This window comes from Myotis brandtii, unplaced genomic scaffold, assembly GCF_000412655.1.
Source record: "Myotis brandtii unplaced genomic scaffold, ASM41265v1 scaffold144, whole genome shotgun sequence".
NCBI classification, from domain to species: Eukaryota; Metazoa; Chordata; class Mammalia; order Chiroptera; family Vespertilionidae; genus Myotis; species Myotis brandtii.
The window spans coordinates 957293-974553 of record NW_005355159.1 but is presented as its reverse complement, the minus strand read 5'-3'; the positions used below and the strand labels follow the sequence as shown (position 1 = coordinate 974553).

Here is a 17261-nt window from a genome sequence, read left to right as displayed (position 1 = left end):
ACAGCCCCACCCCCAATCCCATGTATGGCCCTTGGCAAGTCACTTCCCCTACAGACTTCAGTTACACAAAAGAGGGAAGGAGGGAGGGGCTACGAGAGCTCTCAGGCCGGGACCCACTTCACTTCCTCCCCCTGAACTCTCAGCCTTGTCCTCTTGTTATGCCCTCCCAACAGCAGTCTACATCCCGCGGAAGCAAAGGTCAGAGAGCAGTGACTTTGGATGATTTTTTTATTTTGCATTTCATATATCATCCAGTTTCACATTCTCACAGGATCAGCAATTACAACAGCCACCTCGTCTCCTAAGTCTGAAAACGGCAAGACAGCCACAGCTGCGGCCAAAGGCAAAGCACTGATGTGCTCACAAAACAAAAAAATTGCACAATTCTCCCTTCATTTTTCTTAAACTAACGCCTGACACGAAAGTTCATGGCTGGAGAATGGAAACCCTTTCTTCTTCATGCCTCAAACTAAACATTAAACTTATCTGACAGGGCGAACAAGGTCTCTTCAATAATTAATTGCACACACACATGAAAAATCCTTTATGATGCATAAATATTTTGTTACACAGGGTACAAAAATACTTTCACTTTTTGGTTGGTTTCGTAGTTTGGAAAGAATGAGGAGCAGTGGCAGGGGTGGGGTGCGCTGTGGAGAGGTGAGCAAAATGGGCAGAGAAGGGATGCTCTGAACAGCTGCTGGCCCATCTGAGGAGGGAGCGGAGGACCCCGATTTGAAATGAAAAAGGAAACACTCTGTCGGGTGGTCGTTGCTGTTCAGCCGGGAAGTGTGTGGGGCAGTGGAACTGGTGGCAGGGCGCGGCCTCACCGAAGCAGGGTGGGTGTAGGGGAGGGGTGTGGAGAGAGAGACCAGGAATGATGAACCATTAAAGGCCAGGACCTGTTGCTATGGTGACACAGTGTGAGAACAAACTGTACACTCACATATACACAAGTGTAAGTGTCTTAATTCATGCCAGAAAACATGCAAAACCAAACGCCTTGTTCCTCTGAGGTGAAGCTACAAAAGCAAGTTTGGACGGGAGGTCGGGCCTCGCTCGGTCCCAGGGCGGCCTCGGAACCGGGTCTGGGTGTCCCAGAATCCTCCCCTGAGGCCTTGGAGAAGGGCTCTGGGCAGGACAGGGCTGAGGGAGAGGAGAGAAGGGAACAGGAAGCAGTCCACTGAGTCAGGCTTAAAATTCACAGTCTTTGGAGGAAAGCAGCAGCTCTCCACAGGCCGCCCGGGGACAGTGGAAGCTGCGGGCAAGCGGCAGCTTCCTCCCCAGCGGGGGGCGGGAGCGTCAAGCTGTGGTAACAAGACCTGGAGGGAGGGGAGAGAGGGGGCCATGAGCAGAGGGGCGGGACTGGAGCTGAACCCTGGCCTTCCCACTGGGCCAAGTCTGCAAGACAGATGGGGCGGGTGGGTGACAGGGTGGGAGGAGAAGGGGGAGAACCAGCCGGAGTGCCCGGTGCACACGCTCAGGTGAAGGCCTCGCATCACCTGGCTCTCGGATTCAGTGAGGGGAAGCCCGGGTCTGGGACATGCATCCCGGACCTCGGGGCCAGCACTTACTGAGAAACTAACAGAACTGACGGTATTTCCATCCTTGCTGGGTGGTATCAGAGGAAGGGTACCAGCGCACCTGCAAGAGAAGCCGACATCAGGAGCTAGCCGTGCACCCCTTCCCCGGATGGGGAGCCCCGTAAGCTCGGCCTTCTGTGCCGTTAGAGTCCTGGTTCTGTCACCACTGGCAGGTGTCGGGCCAGGTACTCACCTCTAGGCCTCAGTGTCTCCATCCTGAAAATGGGAGAGAGCCCCTGACCTGCCTCCTCTGCAGGGTGAAGGCCAAATGAGAGAATGGTTATGGTGATTTACACTCCACTAGACCGGACGGGAACGTGCCAGGTTGGGCCTGGTGGAGGCAGGGGGCCCAGGTGCTAACAGTCTGCCCTTCACCCTTTCCTGGGAGGGGGCAGAATTCCTAACAGGAGACTAAACCACAATACAGTTTTGCATCTCAGTGTCCTCACCCAGCTGTCGGCTAGAGATGGCTGTCACAGGCAGCCATGAGCATCAGGGAGACAGAATGAGAGGACTACCCACGAGAAAGCAAAGCTGGTGTGGCCTCCGAGCCTTGTGTGATCTGTAAGGAAGCCATGGGCGAGACCCCACTGCTACATCCTCCCCATCTCCACCTCTCCGTCCCTCCATCATTACCCTCCTGAGTCTCGAGGTTTGTAACCTGCCAGCTAAACCCTCAAGTGGCAGCTACGGAAACCCTGGCACTTTGCAGAAGGTCCCACAGCACAGTAGCCCCGAAGCAGGATCCCCAGAGATGGGTCTGGAAACGATATGCACCCCCTTCCCCATGGGTTGGTCGTCTGGATGGTAAGCTGTCTTAGGGGCCAAGCCAACACTGCAGGGAAGGCCACTTGCCCCAGTTACAAGGCAGCACGTCTGCCCCAGCCTGGCCCAGGGCTGCCTGGGGGAGGGGAGAGATTACCCAGACGGAGCCCAGGGTCCCCTAAGGAAAGGAAGGGATGGCACAGGAGCCGACGCAGAGACAGGAGCAGCTGGGCTCATGGACAAGTCCCTGCAGCTGCACCAGTCAGACCAGTTACCCACCAGGCCCCTGGGACCCTCCAGGCCATTTGGGGCTGCAGGAAGCTTCCTGAGAACTTGCTCCTGTGCCCCCTCCAATGCCAGGTGTGGCATATAGCATAAAGTCTTAGTCACCTGACCGATGCCAGGCTCCTCTCTGGGCTCCAAGCCTGTGGCACTGCCGTCACCAGGGCACAGCTGACCCCAGGCTTCGAGAACTGCCTTGAGTCAGCCCCGCACCACACAGAAAGGTCAGGAGGCGCTTCTCGCCTTTGAGCTGTCCAGGCAGAGGCCCGGACCTTCTTTCCTGCCTTCTGAACATCTGGAAGCGGTTCCCTGCCTTCCCCGCTGACAGCTGAGTGGGAGGAAGCCTCTCCTCCCCTTTGCGGAGCCACAGATGCCCTCTCAGCAGGAGGCCCGCTGGACACCAGAGCTCAGGCCACAAGGAGGGCGAGGAAACCAGCTCCGCTGCTGCTGGAGAGCCTGTGGCCCAGCTCAGGGAACTCTCCTGACCCCGGAGCAGCCCCCAGCAAGGAAGTGCCTGGAGCTGAGTGCCCTGCAGGGCTGGGGGCGGGGAGGACATCGGATGGGAGTGGGAGGGACTCTGGAGGCCTCGCCCTCTGCACCACTGGGGAAGCCGAGGCCTCCTGCAGCTGCGCCAGACTCCCTCAGAGCCGCCTCATCCGGCCCCACTCTCCACAAGTGCTGGAATTCCTGCCTCCGAAGCAGCACTTTCCCCCTGGCCCGAGATGAGTCAGCGCCTTCTTGGGGAGGAAGTAGAGGAAAGACCCCATTTCTGAGCTCCAGACAGCCGTTCCCCTGAAGTGCACAGAATGTTCTCAAGTGGCTGCATTTCCGCTTCCCTCAGACACATAGCGTGGGCCGGCGGTCCGGGTCCTCTAGGGAAGCACGGTCCAGCCCTGGCCGGTGGCTCAGTCGGTTGGAACACTGTCCCGTACACCAAAAGGTTACAGGTTCAATTCCTGGTCAGGGCACAGACCTAGGTTGCGGATTTGATCCCCTGACAGGGCAACTGATCGATGTTTCTCTCTCTCTCTCTCTCTCTCTCTCTCTCTCTCTCTCTCTCTTCTTCCCCTTGCTCTCTCTCTAAAATCAATAAACATATTATCAGATGAGGAATAAAAAAAACAAATCTCTAAAGCACAGTTCCTTCCCGTCTCAACTCAGAATAAGACCCCCCTCTACCCCCGCAGGGCCAGCACCTCAGGTAGTGAGCGGCTGGTCCCTTCTCAGGGCCTCTAGTTGCTCACAGGGGACTTGGGGTCCTGAGATACCCACACGGATAGGCCCATGGTATCTACGATGAACCAGGTCCCAAGAGGACCAGCAGCAAAACAAAAGGGGGCAGGAACTCAGTTCCCTCTCACCCGGGACTGACTGAGAAGATGTGCCCAGAAGGGAAGGGGCAAAGGAGCGAAGCCACAGAAGAAATAGGAACAGCCAGCAAATACGGGCCTCACTCACCCGAAGGTCAATTACAATAACACCCAGGCTTACTGACCCCAGACTGGCCAGTCTACACGTTGACCCTGTAACAGCCCCAGGAATTCATGACAAGGAAACCACAGGACAGGTGCCCAGAGAGGTGTGAACAGAGCATCCACTGCCGCACAGCCTACCAGCAGCAAAGCATTGTGTACACACCTGCTTACCATCCACAGGGAGCTGGGCACACTCACCCAGTGGTGGGCTGGCAGGGCATCTAGAATGTAGATCTACATAGACTGATGTGGAAAAATGTCCTCGCCCTAACCGGTTTGGCTCGATGGATAGAGCGTCGGCCTGCGGACTCAAGGGTCCCAGGTTCGATTCTGGTCAAGGGCATGTATTTTGGTTGCAGGCACATACCCAGTAGGGAGTGTGCAGGAGGCAGCTGTTCGATGTTTCTCTCTCATCAATGTTTCTAACTCTCTATCCCTCTCCCTTCCTCTCTGTAAGAAATCAATAAAATATATTTTTAAAAAAAGAAAAAGAAAGAAAAATGTCCTCATAATTAAGTTTTAAAATGATTAAGTGTGTCTACAGTAATTTTTGTAAAAGATTCCTATCCGTGGCTTTACATATACACTTGCCCCCAACTACCTACCAAGTCTAAGGACCAAAGGTAGCGATTTTCTAGGAGCAGGATGATAAGCCAAAGGGAAAACAAAACAAAACCCTGCCTCCCCCCACCCCCATAAATGCAGAGCTCTAATAGCTAATGCTTATGAAACCCTTAGCCTGTGCCAAGTGCTGCTCTAAGTAGTTTTCAGGTACTGGGCTCATTTAATCCTCATAAACACCCTCTGAAGCTGATGCTATCACCATCCCATTATACAGATAAGGAAACAGAGGCAAGGAAGCTCATGCAACCTTAAGGTTGTCGGTAAATGGCTGTGCCAGTTTAAGGATGGGGAGCCGCAGTGAGAGACCCCCATTTCCTCAGGTGAAATAAAAAAAGGCAAAGTCCAGGCTGGGAGGACTCTGGGACACAAGGGACATGGAGAACCCCCGCGTTTAGGCTACTGTCTTTATGTACCAGACCCCAGCGGACCTCTGCCATCCACACCTCCTGCATGCCTCACCCTCTTGAAGGAGGAGATTCTATCAAGGGGCTCAGAAGGTTGAGCAAGATGGCCTTGTGCCAAGACAGAGGGGGAGAACCATCTCCCAGCACCTCTCGCAGGTCTGGTCCCTGGGGCTCTGGCTGAGCTACTGGCAAAGGGCATGCATTTGGGGTGTGCCCATCTGGGTAAAGGAAGAACTGCTTTTCATCCCCTCTTGTCTCTGAGCTGCCACCTCCTTGCCCCCCAGGCATAGAAAAACTCAGTTTTGTTGGTCCCCTGGGTTCAGAATAATTCTCTTCAGATCAACACTGTCCATCCCTTTATTTAGGCATTTTCTTTTTAAATATATATATACTAGAGGCCCCGTGCACTGGTGGGGTTTGGGCTGAAACCGGCTCTCCGACATCCCCCAAGGGGTCCTGATTGCGAGGGCGGTTCTCGGGAGACGCACCCCGGAATCGGGCTCCCTCCTCTGGTTCCGGGTGCATCACCCAAGAACTGCAGCTGCCAAGTCACTGCAGCTCGGCAGCTCCTGCATTGAGCATCTGGCCCCTGGTGGTCAGTGTGCATCATAGCTACCAGTTGGATGGTCACTTAGGCTTTTATATATACACCAGAGGCCTGGTGCACAAATTTGTGCATGGGTGGGGTCCAGCCGGCCCGCTCTGATCGGGGCCGATCGTGCTGGCCGGGGGCAGAGGTTGCAAGAGGTTGGCCAGTTGGCCCTGCCCCCAATCAGGGGTGGGGCTGGCCGGAGGAGGGGCCATGGGCAGTGGGCCGACTGGCCCCACCCCCTGGTCAAACTCCCAGTTGAGGGGACAATTTGCATATTAGCCTTTTATTATATAGGATTTATAGGGCTAGTGACCTGGTGCATGGATTCGTGCACATTGAAAGGAAATTAATTAGAAGGTGGCCGGCAGGGCGGGCCTGGGTGAGATGGGCCAGACATGCCTTGGAGCCAACCTCCTGTGGTCCCTCCCCCGCATCTGTGGAGGGAGTGGGGGTCCCTCCAGCAGGTGGGGTCCCTCGGCCTGGCCTGCGGGGATTGGGCTGAAACTGGCTTTCCGACATCCCCTGAGGGGTCCCAGAGTGCGAGAGGGCACTCTGCAAAGTTGCTGTTGTACAGGGTGTGGAACGCAATTGCAAGTGTGCAGTAAACCAGATTCAGGGCCCACAGCAGCCAGCAACAACATAACCCATGGCCGAAGGTGGAACTGCGCGGCCCCAGGAGGAATCAGGCTCCATCCTGCTCCATCCTCTCTGGTTTCGGGGTGCATCACCCGAGAACCACCCCTGCCAAATCCTCGGCAGCTCCTGTGTTGGGCATCTGCCCCCTGTTGGTCAGTGTGCATCATAGTGACTGGTCAGACACTTAGTATATTAGCCGTTTATATATGTATAAGATATCCTATATAATAAAAGGCTAATATGCAAATAGACCAAACGGTGCAACAACCAAACAACCGGTTGCTGTGATGTGTGCTGACCACCAGGGGGTGCGCGGGGAACATGGCGGGCAGCAGCAGGCAGCAGAGCGTGGAACAAGGTGGGGCGCCAGTCGCTGTCATCAGGGTGAACCTCTGGTAGTTACTGAAAATTCTCTGCTTCCACACGCTGAGGTCCTGCTGGGCTTCTCCACCTCCCCCTGCTCCTGAAGGGCGATCGGGGCCGGCAGCTGCCTCTCGCATCTACTGTTGGCAATGGCCCTGCTCACACCCGCTGCCGGCACCAGAGCCGCCACTCACACCTACTGCCTGCGCCAGCCCCGCTCGCACCCGCTACCAGCCCCGATCACCCCTGAGGGCTTCTCCACCTCCCTCTGCTCCTGAGGGGCGATCGGGGCAGCAGCCGCCACTCACACCCGCTGCTGGCGCCGGCCCCAATTGCAAGGCTGCTGGCAGACAGGGGACTGGGGTCTCGGAGGGAAGGGCCAGGCAAGGGTGCAAAGGATGGGCCGAGACCCGCCCCTGTGCCCACCACAGCCTCGTAGCCCACTGTTCCTTTCAATGATGAGACTCATTGATTGGCTGCCTCCTGCACGCCCCCTACTGGGGATAGAGCCCACAACCCCGAGCATGTGCCCTTGACCAGAATCGAACCCTGGACCCTTCAGTCCGAAGGTCGATGCTCTATCCACTGAACCAAAACCAGCCAGGGCTATTTAGGCATTTTCAACCTCCACTTCTGGGGCAGCCCTACTGAAGGGGCGGGGAGGGGGCTCTGGAAATGAAAAGAAAAAATGCTACTACTTGGAAAATGCTTTCATGCCTATTACTGCATTTGGTCCTAACAACGTTTTACTATTGAGAACATGGCTTTCCAGAGAATTAGTTACTGCCTGGACCAACCTCTTGTTAGTCTCCCTCCCCAAAAATGCCACTACCCTTTGAGGCAGCCTTCAAACCCTTCCCTGGGAATCCCAGGAGACAGGAACTCAGACATGAGGCCTCCAGGCTCAGAGAGGACCCAGGTGAGGAAACTGGACAACGATGATATTAAATACCAGCCACGATGCCTGGTACTTCTATAGTCTTCCCTCTGTATAGCCGTATAAAGTAGGTATGATTATCACCATTCCAAAAAGAAACTGAGGCACAGAGAGGTTAAGTAACTTGCCCAAGGTCACACAGGTATTAAAAGAGAGAGCCAGGACTTGGACGAGGCAGCTGGATTAGAGTTGGACAACCACAAGGTGTAGGGAGGGAGGGAGCAAGCTGGAAAGGAAGACAACAGGAGGGCACAAAACCCTCGGAGCAGGTAGCGGCATACCACTCCCAGCCCGCCAGGGGGCCACCCCAAGAAGGACAGAGGTGCCTCTCCTGTCCCTGGCTCCCAACCTCTGCTTGGTCACTGTCACAGCCTAGCATCTCAGAGCAGACCTCTCACCCGTTCTGGCCTAACCCTCTCATTGTACAGAGGAAGACACGGAGGCCCAGAGGTGAAGCCACCTGCCAGAGACCAGGTCACTAACTGGTGCAAAGTGGGAATCAGAGGTGAGGACCCCAGCAGTTAAACTCCCCACGTGTCCGGAATAGTGTGCAACTGCCCGCCTTCCACACTGCACCAGGTCAGAGACGACGTACAGCGGGCCCTGCTAACTACTCTATACCCACCACAGAGCCTGGTAAACACCCAAACATCTCCTGCTAGGGAAGATCTTTACCACCTTCCAACCCCAACCAGTTTTCCAGCTGTCTGTGCTGTGCAGCTGGGGAATAGCACCCAGTTTGCCCACACTTCTGCCCTCGGTACAATCTAAAGTTGCTGTGGCCAGGGAGAGTGCCCCTGCTGGGTTTGTTGGGGTACTAGCCCCAGAACCTGAACCTTCCACCCTGGAACTGGGCAACCCAGAAGTCACTGAGCCCCCCAGAGGACGGAGATGACCAGGAACTTAGCCCTTGGCCAGCGCACCGACTCCTCCCACTGCAGCTTCCAGTTCCTGTGAACTCCGCCTTCCTGGCTTCTCACTTCCTTTTCCTCCTCATCCCCTTCCGCTGCCCTTGCAAGTCTGCAGCCTCTGCTCATGCCTGCTCAACAGCACAGCACGCCCTGGCGAGGTCACTCTTCCCACTGATGGGAGGCCGAGGTGGGCTCGCCACTGCTCCTCCGCCCTCCTGTGCCACCTGGCAGTGCCATCCACACAGCTGGCATTCCTGTTGCTGCCTCACAGGAATGGGCTGGTAGCTGACCCCCTGCCTGTCTGCCTCTCCAGCACCTGGCCCGGCCCTCACTGAGCAGAGAGCCCTCCCTGCCTCTCCTGGACGTGCTCGCGTCCTCTCTCCTGCCCCAGCGCAGGTTCGGGAGGGAGAGCATCCAGGCTCCATGGAAACAGGAACCCTCTCTGAGCACTCGGGACGTTTGTCCCACGTACAGTTCTAGCACCTCTCGTGAACTGACATTTAATTCTCACAACAACCTGAGGCACACAATACTATTCTCCTTTTCCAGATAACTAGAAAAACCAAGGCACAGCAATCTCTAAGAGCTTTCTCAAGTTCATAAAGACAGGGGGAGGCAGAGGCGGGCAGCGGGTTCCGGAGACCACACTCGGGCTGGGATTTGAATCGCGGTTCAGTCACCGCGAACAGAGTGCAGTGCCCGGCCGCGGGTGGTGGAGCCACAGCTGGGTCTGCAGGACTCTGCCCCGAATCTTCAATGTGGCCTCACGGCTTGTCCTCTCCCCCCGCCCACTCTGTCAGAGCCCAAGAGACATGCGTGGTCCAGAGGCCAGGTAGGTACAAAGTCTGGCCAACTCAGAGCCTTCACTCTCCCCGTCCTGCTTCTCCCCCGGGGGAGAGCTTACCTGAGCATGCAGGGCGGCGGCGGCAGCAGCAGTGGCAGCTGGGTAGGTGAACGCAGCGTGTGAGATAGCCGGGGTCAGCTCTGTGGTGTACAGAGGGTAGGGGGCCCAGGCCTCCGGGGACGTGGGGATCAGAGCAGTCCCCATCAGGTCATCTGCAAAGGGAGACAACAGCCCCCGTCGTCAGAACACTCCCCTCTGCCACCTCATGCCAAGCAGACAAGGGGACTCAGCACTACGGTTGAAGCAGAAGCTCCCATCAGGTCAGATACCCCTCAAGACCAGAGAAAGAAGCCACGTTAACTTGGCCTGGCAGGGAGAGCGTCTTGTCTGCTTTGAGAAGCTCTCAGATGGGCCTCCGCCCATCTCAACCAAGAGAAACCAGAGAAGGCTTCAGGGAAGTCTGACGGCTCAGCCTGTCCGAGGCCCAACAAAGGCTGCAGGGAGGACGGAAGCATGGAACCCCTACGGAGGTGGCTGTGGATGCAAGCAGCCTCCTGGAAAAGGAGGCATGCAGGCGGACAGTCCCCCAGTGAGAACCTCAATGCCTGCTCTCTGTACAAACCCCGCGGGGGCCCCGAGCCCAGGCCTAGTGCAGGGCAGCAGGCTGCAGCTGAGCACCACTCACAGGGGTCCCGTGCGATGAAGTGTGCTCCGAGGGCGGGGTGAGCGCTGGTGGGATTTGGTGTAGCCATTAGCTTGTTCTTGGCCATCTTGGTATTGGCTTTGGCAAACTCTAGCCTCAGGGTCTGCGGGTTCTCGGGATCAAAGCGAATACCCTACATCGGAAGGAAAGGAAGGGAAAGACTTTACTCTGTAGAACCCAGACTGTCTACTGCAGTGGGCACAGAAGGGCCCCAGAAATGATCTTGCCCGAAAGACTTGCCCACATGAGGCCACGACAGAGGACATGCTGCTCCAGCCTTGTGAGTAGTGACGTCTGGCCAAGACAGCACAGCCAAGGACTCTGGCCCAGGGCGGCTGGGAAATGAGGTCTGTGGGCCCTCTCCTTGGGCGTGGGGCGGGGGAAGGTTTGCAGAAGACAGAGCAAGGACACCCCACGCCGAGGGGACTGTGGGTCAGAGAAAGACCTGTTCGCCATCGACTCACATTCAATGCATTCTTGGCTGCTTCTGCTCCTGCCCGGCTGTCAAAGATCACAAAACCAACAGGCTAGGAGGAAAAAGAGAGAACACCCTTGTATCTCTCCCAACATCCCATCTGCCCCGCAAAAACAAAACAAAACAACAAAAAACCCAAAATAATAAAAAGCAACTCTTGCCCATTTCCACCCTAAGCTCAGTTGGAACAATAGAAGACTCTGCACCAAAAGTCTCCAACCCAGGTACCACATTGTGGGAAATGATGCCAACAGAGCTTTATCCCACAGCACTAAACATCACCCTTCCAATATTTTTTTTTTTAATGCATGCAGGTAATTAAGAGTAAGTTCCAGCCCAGTCAGCATGGCTCAGTGGTTGAGCGTTGACCTAAAAACAGGAGGTCACAGTTCGATTTCCTGTCAGGGCACATGCCCAGGTTGTGGGTTCGATCCCCAGTGTAAGGCGTGCAGGAGGCAGCTGATCATTGATCCTCTCTCATCACTGATGTTTCTATCTCTCTCTCCCTCTCCCTTACCCTCTGAAATCAATTTAAAAATATATATATATATTTTATATATTTTTAAAAAAGAGTAAGTTCTGATGTTTTCCCAGGAAGGGGACTCCAATATATCAAGTGCCCGAGGAAGTTCTAGATTCGATCAAGGGGAACAGGTTGAAACTTCTCCAACTTCATTTTGCCAAGGTTCAGTCCAGACCCCAAGTGGCCCTCAGCCTCGAGCCAGGAGTCAGAGAGGGAGGACCAGGAGCTGACTGGTAAGAAGAGGGGGTCTGTGGAGGCCACTGTTTTGTCAGTCCAGGACAGAAACAGGAACAGGGAGCAGGTCTCAGCTCCCTCATAACAGAGTGAAAGGCACAGACTTCATCCCAAGCTCAGCAGTTGGGATGGGCTGGGAGGAAGAAAAACCTTGCAGAGAAATTACCTGTCTCGAGGTGAGCTTGATCAGGGACCCTTCATACCCCTGCAGAGAGAGGCAGTCATTAACAGGGAAGGTCAGAGCCACTGCTGTGCTGTCCCAGCCACCCACTCCACCCTCTACCATTGTTGGGCGCCCTCCATTCTGCATCCTGCACCACACGGAGTAGCACATGGTGGGCACCGGTGGTAGTAGCCATCGCTTCACGCATAAATTCCCATTTGCCCCACTAGCTCGTAATCCAGACGCACAGATCTTCCCTCGTTAGGTTTTCTCCTCTGCAAACTGAAAAGGCTACACTGAATCTCAAAGATTACTTCTACAGCAAAACCTATGGAGATTCTCCATGTCCCCACTTTACAGATGAGGAAGCAGAGGCTGGGAAGGGCTAAGTGATCAACAGAAAGCAACATGTGAATCGACAGGTCTGTGATCACAGTTTCTGAGACTCTGCCCAGGTCAGCGATTCATTCCTGACGCTTCGCCTCTATCCTAGCCTCTGCCCGTGGGTGGCTGGGCCCACACTCACCTTGAACGGCCTGAAGAGCAGGTAGAGTTCTCTGGGTTTAATGTCCACAGGGAGGCCACTGACGAACAGTGTCCGGACCTGGAGACAGAAGGACAGGAATGATGGCCCTTCCTTCTAGAAGGAACTAGAATCCTCCCAGAGTTTAGGAAGGAATTTGGTATTTCCTGAGACAAATGAATACTCAGAGGTTCCTAGCATTTAACTTTCTGTTATTGTTGTTAATCCTCCCCCATGAATATTTTTCCCATTGATTTTTAATGATGAGAATCATTGATTGGCTGCCTCCTGCATACCCCCCACTGGGGATCGAGCCTGCAACCCAGGCATGTGCCCTTGACTGGAATCGAACCTGGGACCCTTCAGTCCGTAGGCCTATGCTCTATCCACTGAGCCAAATGGCTAGGGCTAATTTTTAGAGAGAGTGGAAGGGAGTGGGGGAAGAGAAGGAGTGAAGGAAATGGAGAGAATAGAAATGTGTGTGAGAGAGAGAGGTGATACCCTGACTGGGGCCAGGTATCACACCTACAATCAGGTATGTGCCCTTGACCAGGAATCAAAGCCGAGACCCGTCAGTGTGTGAGCAGATGCTCTAACCATTGAGCCACCAGCCAGGGCACAAGCATTTAACTTTTCAAAGGCCTTCCTGTACACTTTTCTTTCTCTAGGTTCTTCCTGCAGGTGTCACTCAACAAGCACCTGCTGAGCACCTTTGTGCAAGACTGTCTGCTGTCGAACAGCTGCAAGAAGAGAATGCCCTATTTAATAAGCACACAGATCACGGATCCCTTTTCAGATCAAGGGCCCCTCTGACCTCCTAGGCAAACTATGTATCTTACCCCCCCACCCCCTACAAATGCACAAGTTAAAATGTATATATTTTGTAGCAGATACCCATAGACCCAGGTTGAGAGGTTCCGTCTGGTCCAGGGGAGAGACAAAGATGTAAATGGAACCTAAGTCCTATGCTACACCCTGGGATGACTTCAACAGAGGGCCCACCACTGTCACATCCATCCCCTGGGCACTGCTCCTGATGCTAGATGTAAGCTCTTTAATGGCAGGGATGTGTTGTTTTCTCGTACACCCTGGGATGACTTCAACAGAGGGCCCACCACTGACACATCCATCCCCTGGGCACTGCTCCTGATGCGATGTAAGCTCTTTAATGGCAGGAATGTGTTGTTTTATCACCTCTATGTCCAGCTCCTACTATGGTGCTGGTACTAAATGTTTACTGAATCAGAGACCGGGGGTTAGGAGTCAGGGATGGAACAATTATGCTGGGTTTTGAAGAATGAGTAGGATCTTGCCAGCTTCAAATGAGGCAGATAATGCTGTGAGTTTACAAGGCTTGCCCTCACCATGGTGACAAGTTGGTGGTGAAGCCAGGTCTAGACACCAGATTTCTATCCTGTGACTCCAGCCAAACCCAACTTCCTGAACGGCATGATAGCCTGTGGGACCCAGCCAACAGCCTTGTTATAGACAATGGATTGAATCAGGAACCTGGGACAGCCAGGCAAAGTGGCAAAGTTACAACACACACACACACACACGCACACGCACGCACACGCACACGCACACGCACATCCTCAACAACAGAGCCAGGAGTGACTACGGAAACCAGCATGGATAGCTGCTGGTAGCCAGTGTCACCAGCCCCAGGCCATGCCTGATAACAAATGGGTAAGGACACGTTTCTTCACTCACATGAGTTTTTTTGCCAAGAAGCATACCCTTGCCATTTAGAGCATATTGTTCCTTTCAGTCATGCCTTTCCCTAACCAGATATGCCTCCGCTCCCAGGCCTGGGGGGAAGGTTCTGTACACGTCACAGCCCGCAGCTGTGTCCCCGTCTACACAGTGCTCAAGTGCTGCCCTGCTCCCAGAAGCACCTGGGAGAAACTGGACAGCAGAGGCTCCAGGGTGGTCTCCGGAGGGCACCCTCCTCTATACGCTGCCCTTTGGTGGGAGGGCCTTTAACCTCCCTGTAACCCAGGAGGGTGACCTGCTCGGGTCACCAGCTTTTCTTTAAAGGCAGCAGACCTGGGGCCCACCTGGGCAGATAGAGGTGATGCTTGCTTCTGGGTGCCAGGACTTGAGCACCCAGCCAGGGCCCTGCTTCTCCCCCTCCCTGGGATGGAGGGGACTTGGTTTGGGTCAAAGATGCAGAACCAGAGCCACCCCACAGAAACCTCTGCCTCCGTTCTCCCCAGGGGCCACCCATTTCACCCCGGCTAATTTTAAACCCTTCCTCAAATGGCTCCTTTCTGGCCAGACCTCCCCAGAGGCCCCCTTAAATAGCAAGTTCTCAGCACCAAGCTTCCTGCTGGGTGGGGGAGGGGAGGAGGAGGGATCTTTCCCTCCTTCCCAGCTCAGATCCTGGTTTCCAGCCTTCCCTCTGGGCCGGATGTTTCCAGCCTTTTTCTTCTGGTTTCCATCATTCAGGTTCTGAAGTGTTCACAAGGCCACAGTATCGCTCCCGTCCTGTCCCTGACCACCTCTCAGAAACAAAAGGAGGCCAAGGCAGTTACGGGCGTGGTGGCGGGTCCCTGTCTGCCAGGCCACAGACCCTTTGCTGGGATATCCAAGTCTGGGAGGTTAGGTCACAGGAAGCCTGGCCTGACTATTCTCTCAGGTTCTTACTTGATCTTAGTCACCCCAGCAGACGACGGGATCCCTGACTACCTCTGTGCAGGCAGGGAAACTGAGGCCCAAAGGACCTCATGCAGCTTAGTTCACCCAGGCACCCTGACTCAGTCTTCGTGCCACCAGCAATCCGTCCGGCTGTGGGGACAGATGGAGTGGCACGGGGGTGGCCTTGTTAGCCTCATGTAGGTAAAGTATTGCCACATCCATTCGGAAGCCCTTCCTTGGGGACTCGTTTAGGATGACAGCAAAGCTGGAGCAGTAGGCAGAAGAAACTGGCGAAGCAAGGTCGAGGGGGCATGAGCTCAGCCCCACGCTGAGAGGAGAAGAGGTTCCAGAGCCCACGCCTCTGCCTTTCGGCTTCAACTCCCTCTGGTCCTGCCACCGCCCATCTCCTCCGGGTCCCCGGCAAGCTCCATGCGCTCCAAAGGCAGCTGCCCGTGCTGCCTCTAGGGCCACCCCTCCCCAGTTCCGTGACTGAAGAGCACCCACCCCTCACATCCCTCTACTTCCTCACTTCCCCTCCCTTCCTCTGAAGTCCTACGGGGCTCTCAGAACCCCCTGCCTCACATCGTTTCCACCTGTCTGAGTTTATCCTGGACTCTAAAACCCCACAGAAGGGAGCCACGTCTCAAAACTTTCCTACCCTCCAAAGTTCCCAGAGCCAGGCCTCAGCACCTGCACTGTCTCCATGCGCCTCGGTCCTTCCAAAGGAACTCCCAGCCCGAGAGATGTGGCCCAGCGTGGCAGAGTAATGCCATAAATGGCGAAGACAACAGGCTTCAGTTAGGCCGCTGTTTGCACCCCAGCTTAAGGCTTGGCTCGGGGAAGATGCCTCCTGCCCCCGAAGCTGTTTATCTGTACAACACGGATACCACCTACCTCCAGGATGAACAGTTCGCCTCACTCCATGCCTGGCACTTGGGAGGCTCAACAAATTGCATGTTCACCTCACCCAAGCCTTTTACTTATAAGTGCTTAGTGAGGCGGGGTCGGGTCTGCTGGAGCTGGCAACATGGGTGAGACGATCTTAGGTGGTCACTGGCTCCTCTTCCTCTTTCCCAGGGAGGTAATATTTGAGGTGAAGGCACAATGGAGAAGAACTACAACACCCTCATTTTACAGATGAGGAAACTGAGGCTCAGAAAAGGAAGGTAACAAAGCAAGGTGACTGCATAGTCAGGACCCTTTAGGGACGGCTGGGACAGACATGCAGTTACTTCTCCAAGGCCTGGTCGACTAGTCCCGTGTCCCAGGCCAGCCTTGGAGACCACTCCCGTGCCACTTGCTGGTGCCAGCCTCACAGGGCCCAATGTTCATCATGAGGTGGGTGCAGACACCAACAGCTGGTTGATGCCAAGATGAAAAGACCAACCAGAGAGCCCATGTCCTGCCTATTCCACAAATTTATTTTAAAAATTCAACACAGCCCTGGCTGGTTTGGCTCAGTGGATAGAGCGTCAGACTGAGGACTGAAGGGTCCCAGGTTTGATTCCAGTCAAGGGCACATGCCCAGGTTGTGGGCTTGATCCCCAGTTGGGGGCGTGCAGGAGGCAGCCAATCAATGATTCTCTCTCATCATTGATGTTTCTATCTCTCTATCCCTCTTCTTTTCTCTCTGAAATCAATAAAAAATTTATATATTTTTTAATATATTTTATTGATTTTTTTATAGCAAGGAAAGAAACATCAATGATGAGAATCATTGATCGGTTGCCTCCTGCACGCCCCGTACTGGAATCAAACCAGGGACCTTTCAGTCCGCAGGCCAACGCGCTATCCACTGAGCCAAACCAGTTAGGGCAAAAATATATATATTTTTAAAAATGGTCATCTTTAGTGGCAGATATGAGCAGACAGTGCCAGACCACAGCCATGTCCTAAGCACAAGGAGATATGTTTGGGATGGGGTAGACCAGGGGTGGGCAAACTTTTTGACTCGAGGGCCACAATGGGTTCTTAAACTGGACCGGAGGGCCGGAACAAAAGCATGGATGGAGTGTTTGTGTGAACTAATATAAATTCAAAGTAAACATCATTACATAAAAGGGTACGGTCTTTTTTTTTTTTAGTTTTATTCATTTCAAACGGGCCGGATCCGGCCCGCGGGCCGTAGTTTGCCCACGGCTGGGGTAGACCGAGGACTGGGGGAGAAATGGAGAATCCTTAGAAGTCAGTGAAAGGAGAAACTTGCTGAGGAACAGCTCCTCAGACGGAACCCACTGGAGGCACCACATTTCACACGGACAAAGAACTTGGCCAGAGAGGTGTCCCGAGACACAGGACACCGCAGGCACGGCTGTGTGGCCCTCATGGCGGTCGGGAGCAGACTCAACCTTGCTGGAGGTCCCAGCCAGCACCAGGCCCACTGAGGGGAGCCAACTGGCCTTTTGGCACATCTGGGTCCCTGTCCAGCAAGGCTTTGGGGGCTCCCGAGGCAGCTCTTTCCTTCTGCAAGTCCTGCTGCCCATCTTCCTCTGAAGTTGCTGGGAGTGAGGGGGCAGGGGAGTCCAGCCCCTTGGGTAAGCCCACAGGCTATCACTGGTTAGCAGACTTCCTGGGGCTGGTAGGT

General features: G+C 54.7%; 1 protein-coding gene across 1 annotated transcript; it reads right to left on the bottom strand.

Annotated features, from left to right (window-relative positions):
- Positions 1 to 210: 210 nt before the first annotated feature.
- RBPMS2 (RNA binding protein with multiple splicing 2) lies at positions 211 to 15397 on the bottom strand. The gene is made up of 8 exons (XM_014535454.1): positions 15368 to 15397; positions 12041 to 12118; positions 11518 to 11556; positions 10584 to 10646; positions 10102 to 10252; positions 9477 to 9628; positions 1575 to 1644; positions 211 to 1322 (listed from the first exon to the last, which is right to left on the bottom strand). Exons 1-7 carry the CDS (start codon positions 15380 to 15382, stop codon positions 1582 to 1584), a joined length of 561 nt encoding a protein of 186 aa, XP_014390940.1. The 5' UTR covers positions 15383 to 15397; the 3' UTR covers positions 211 to 1322; positions 1575 to 1581.
- Between the last annotated feature and the right edge of the window lie 1864 nt (positions 15398 to 17261).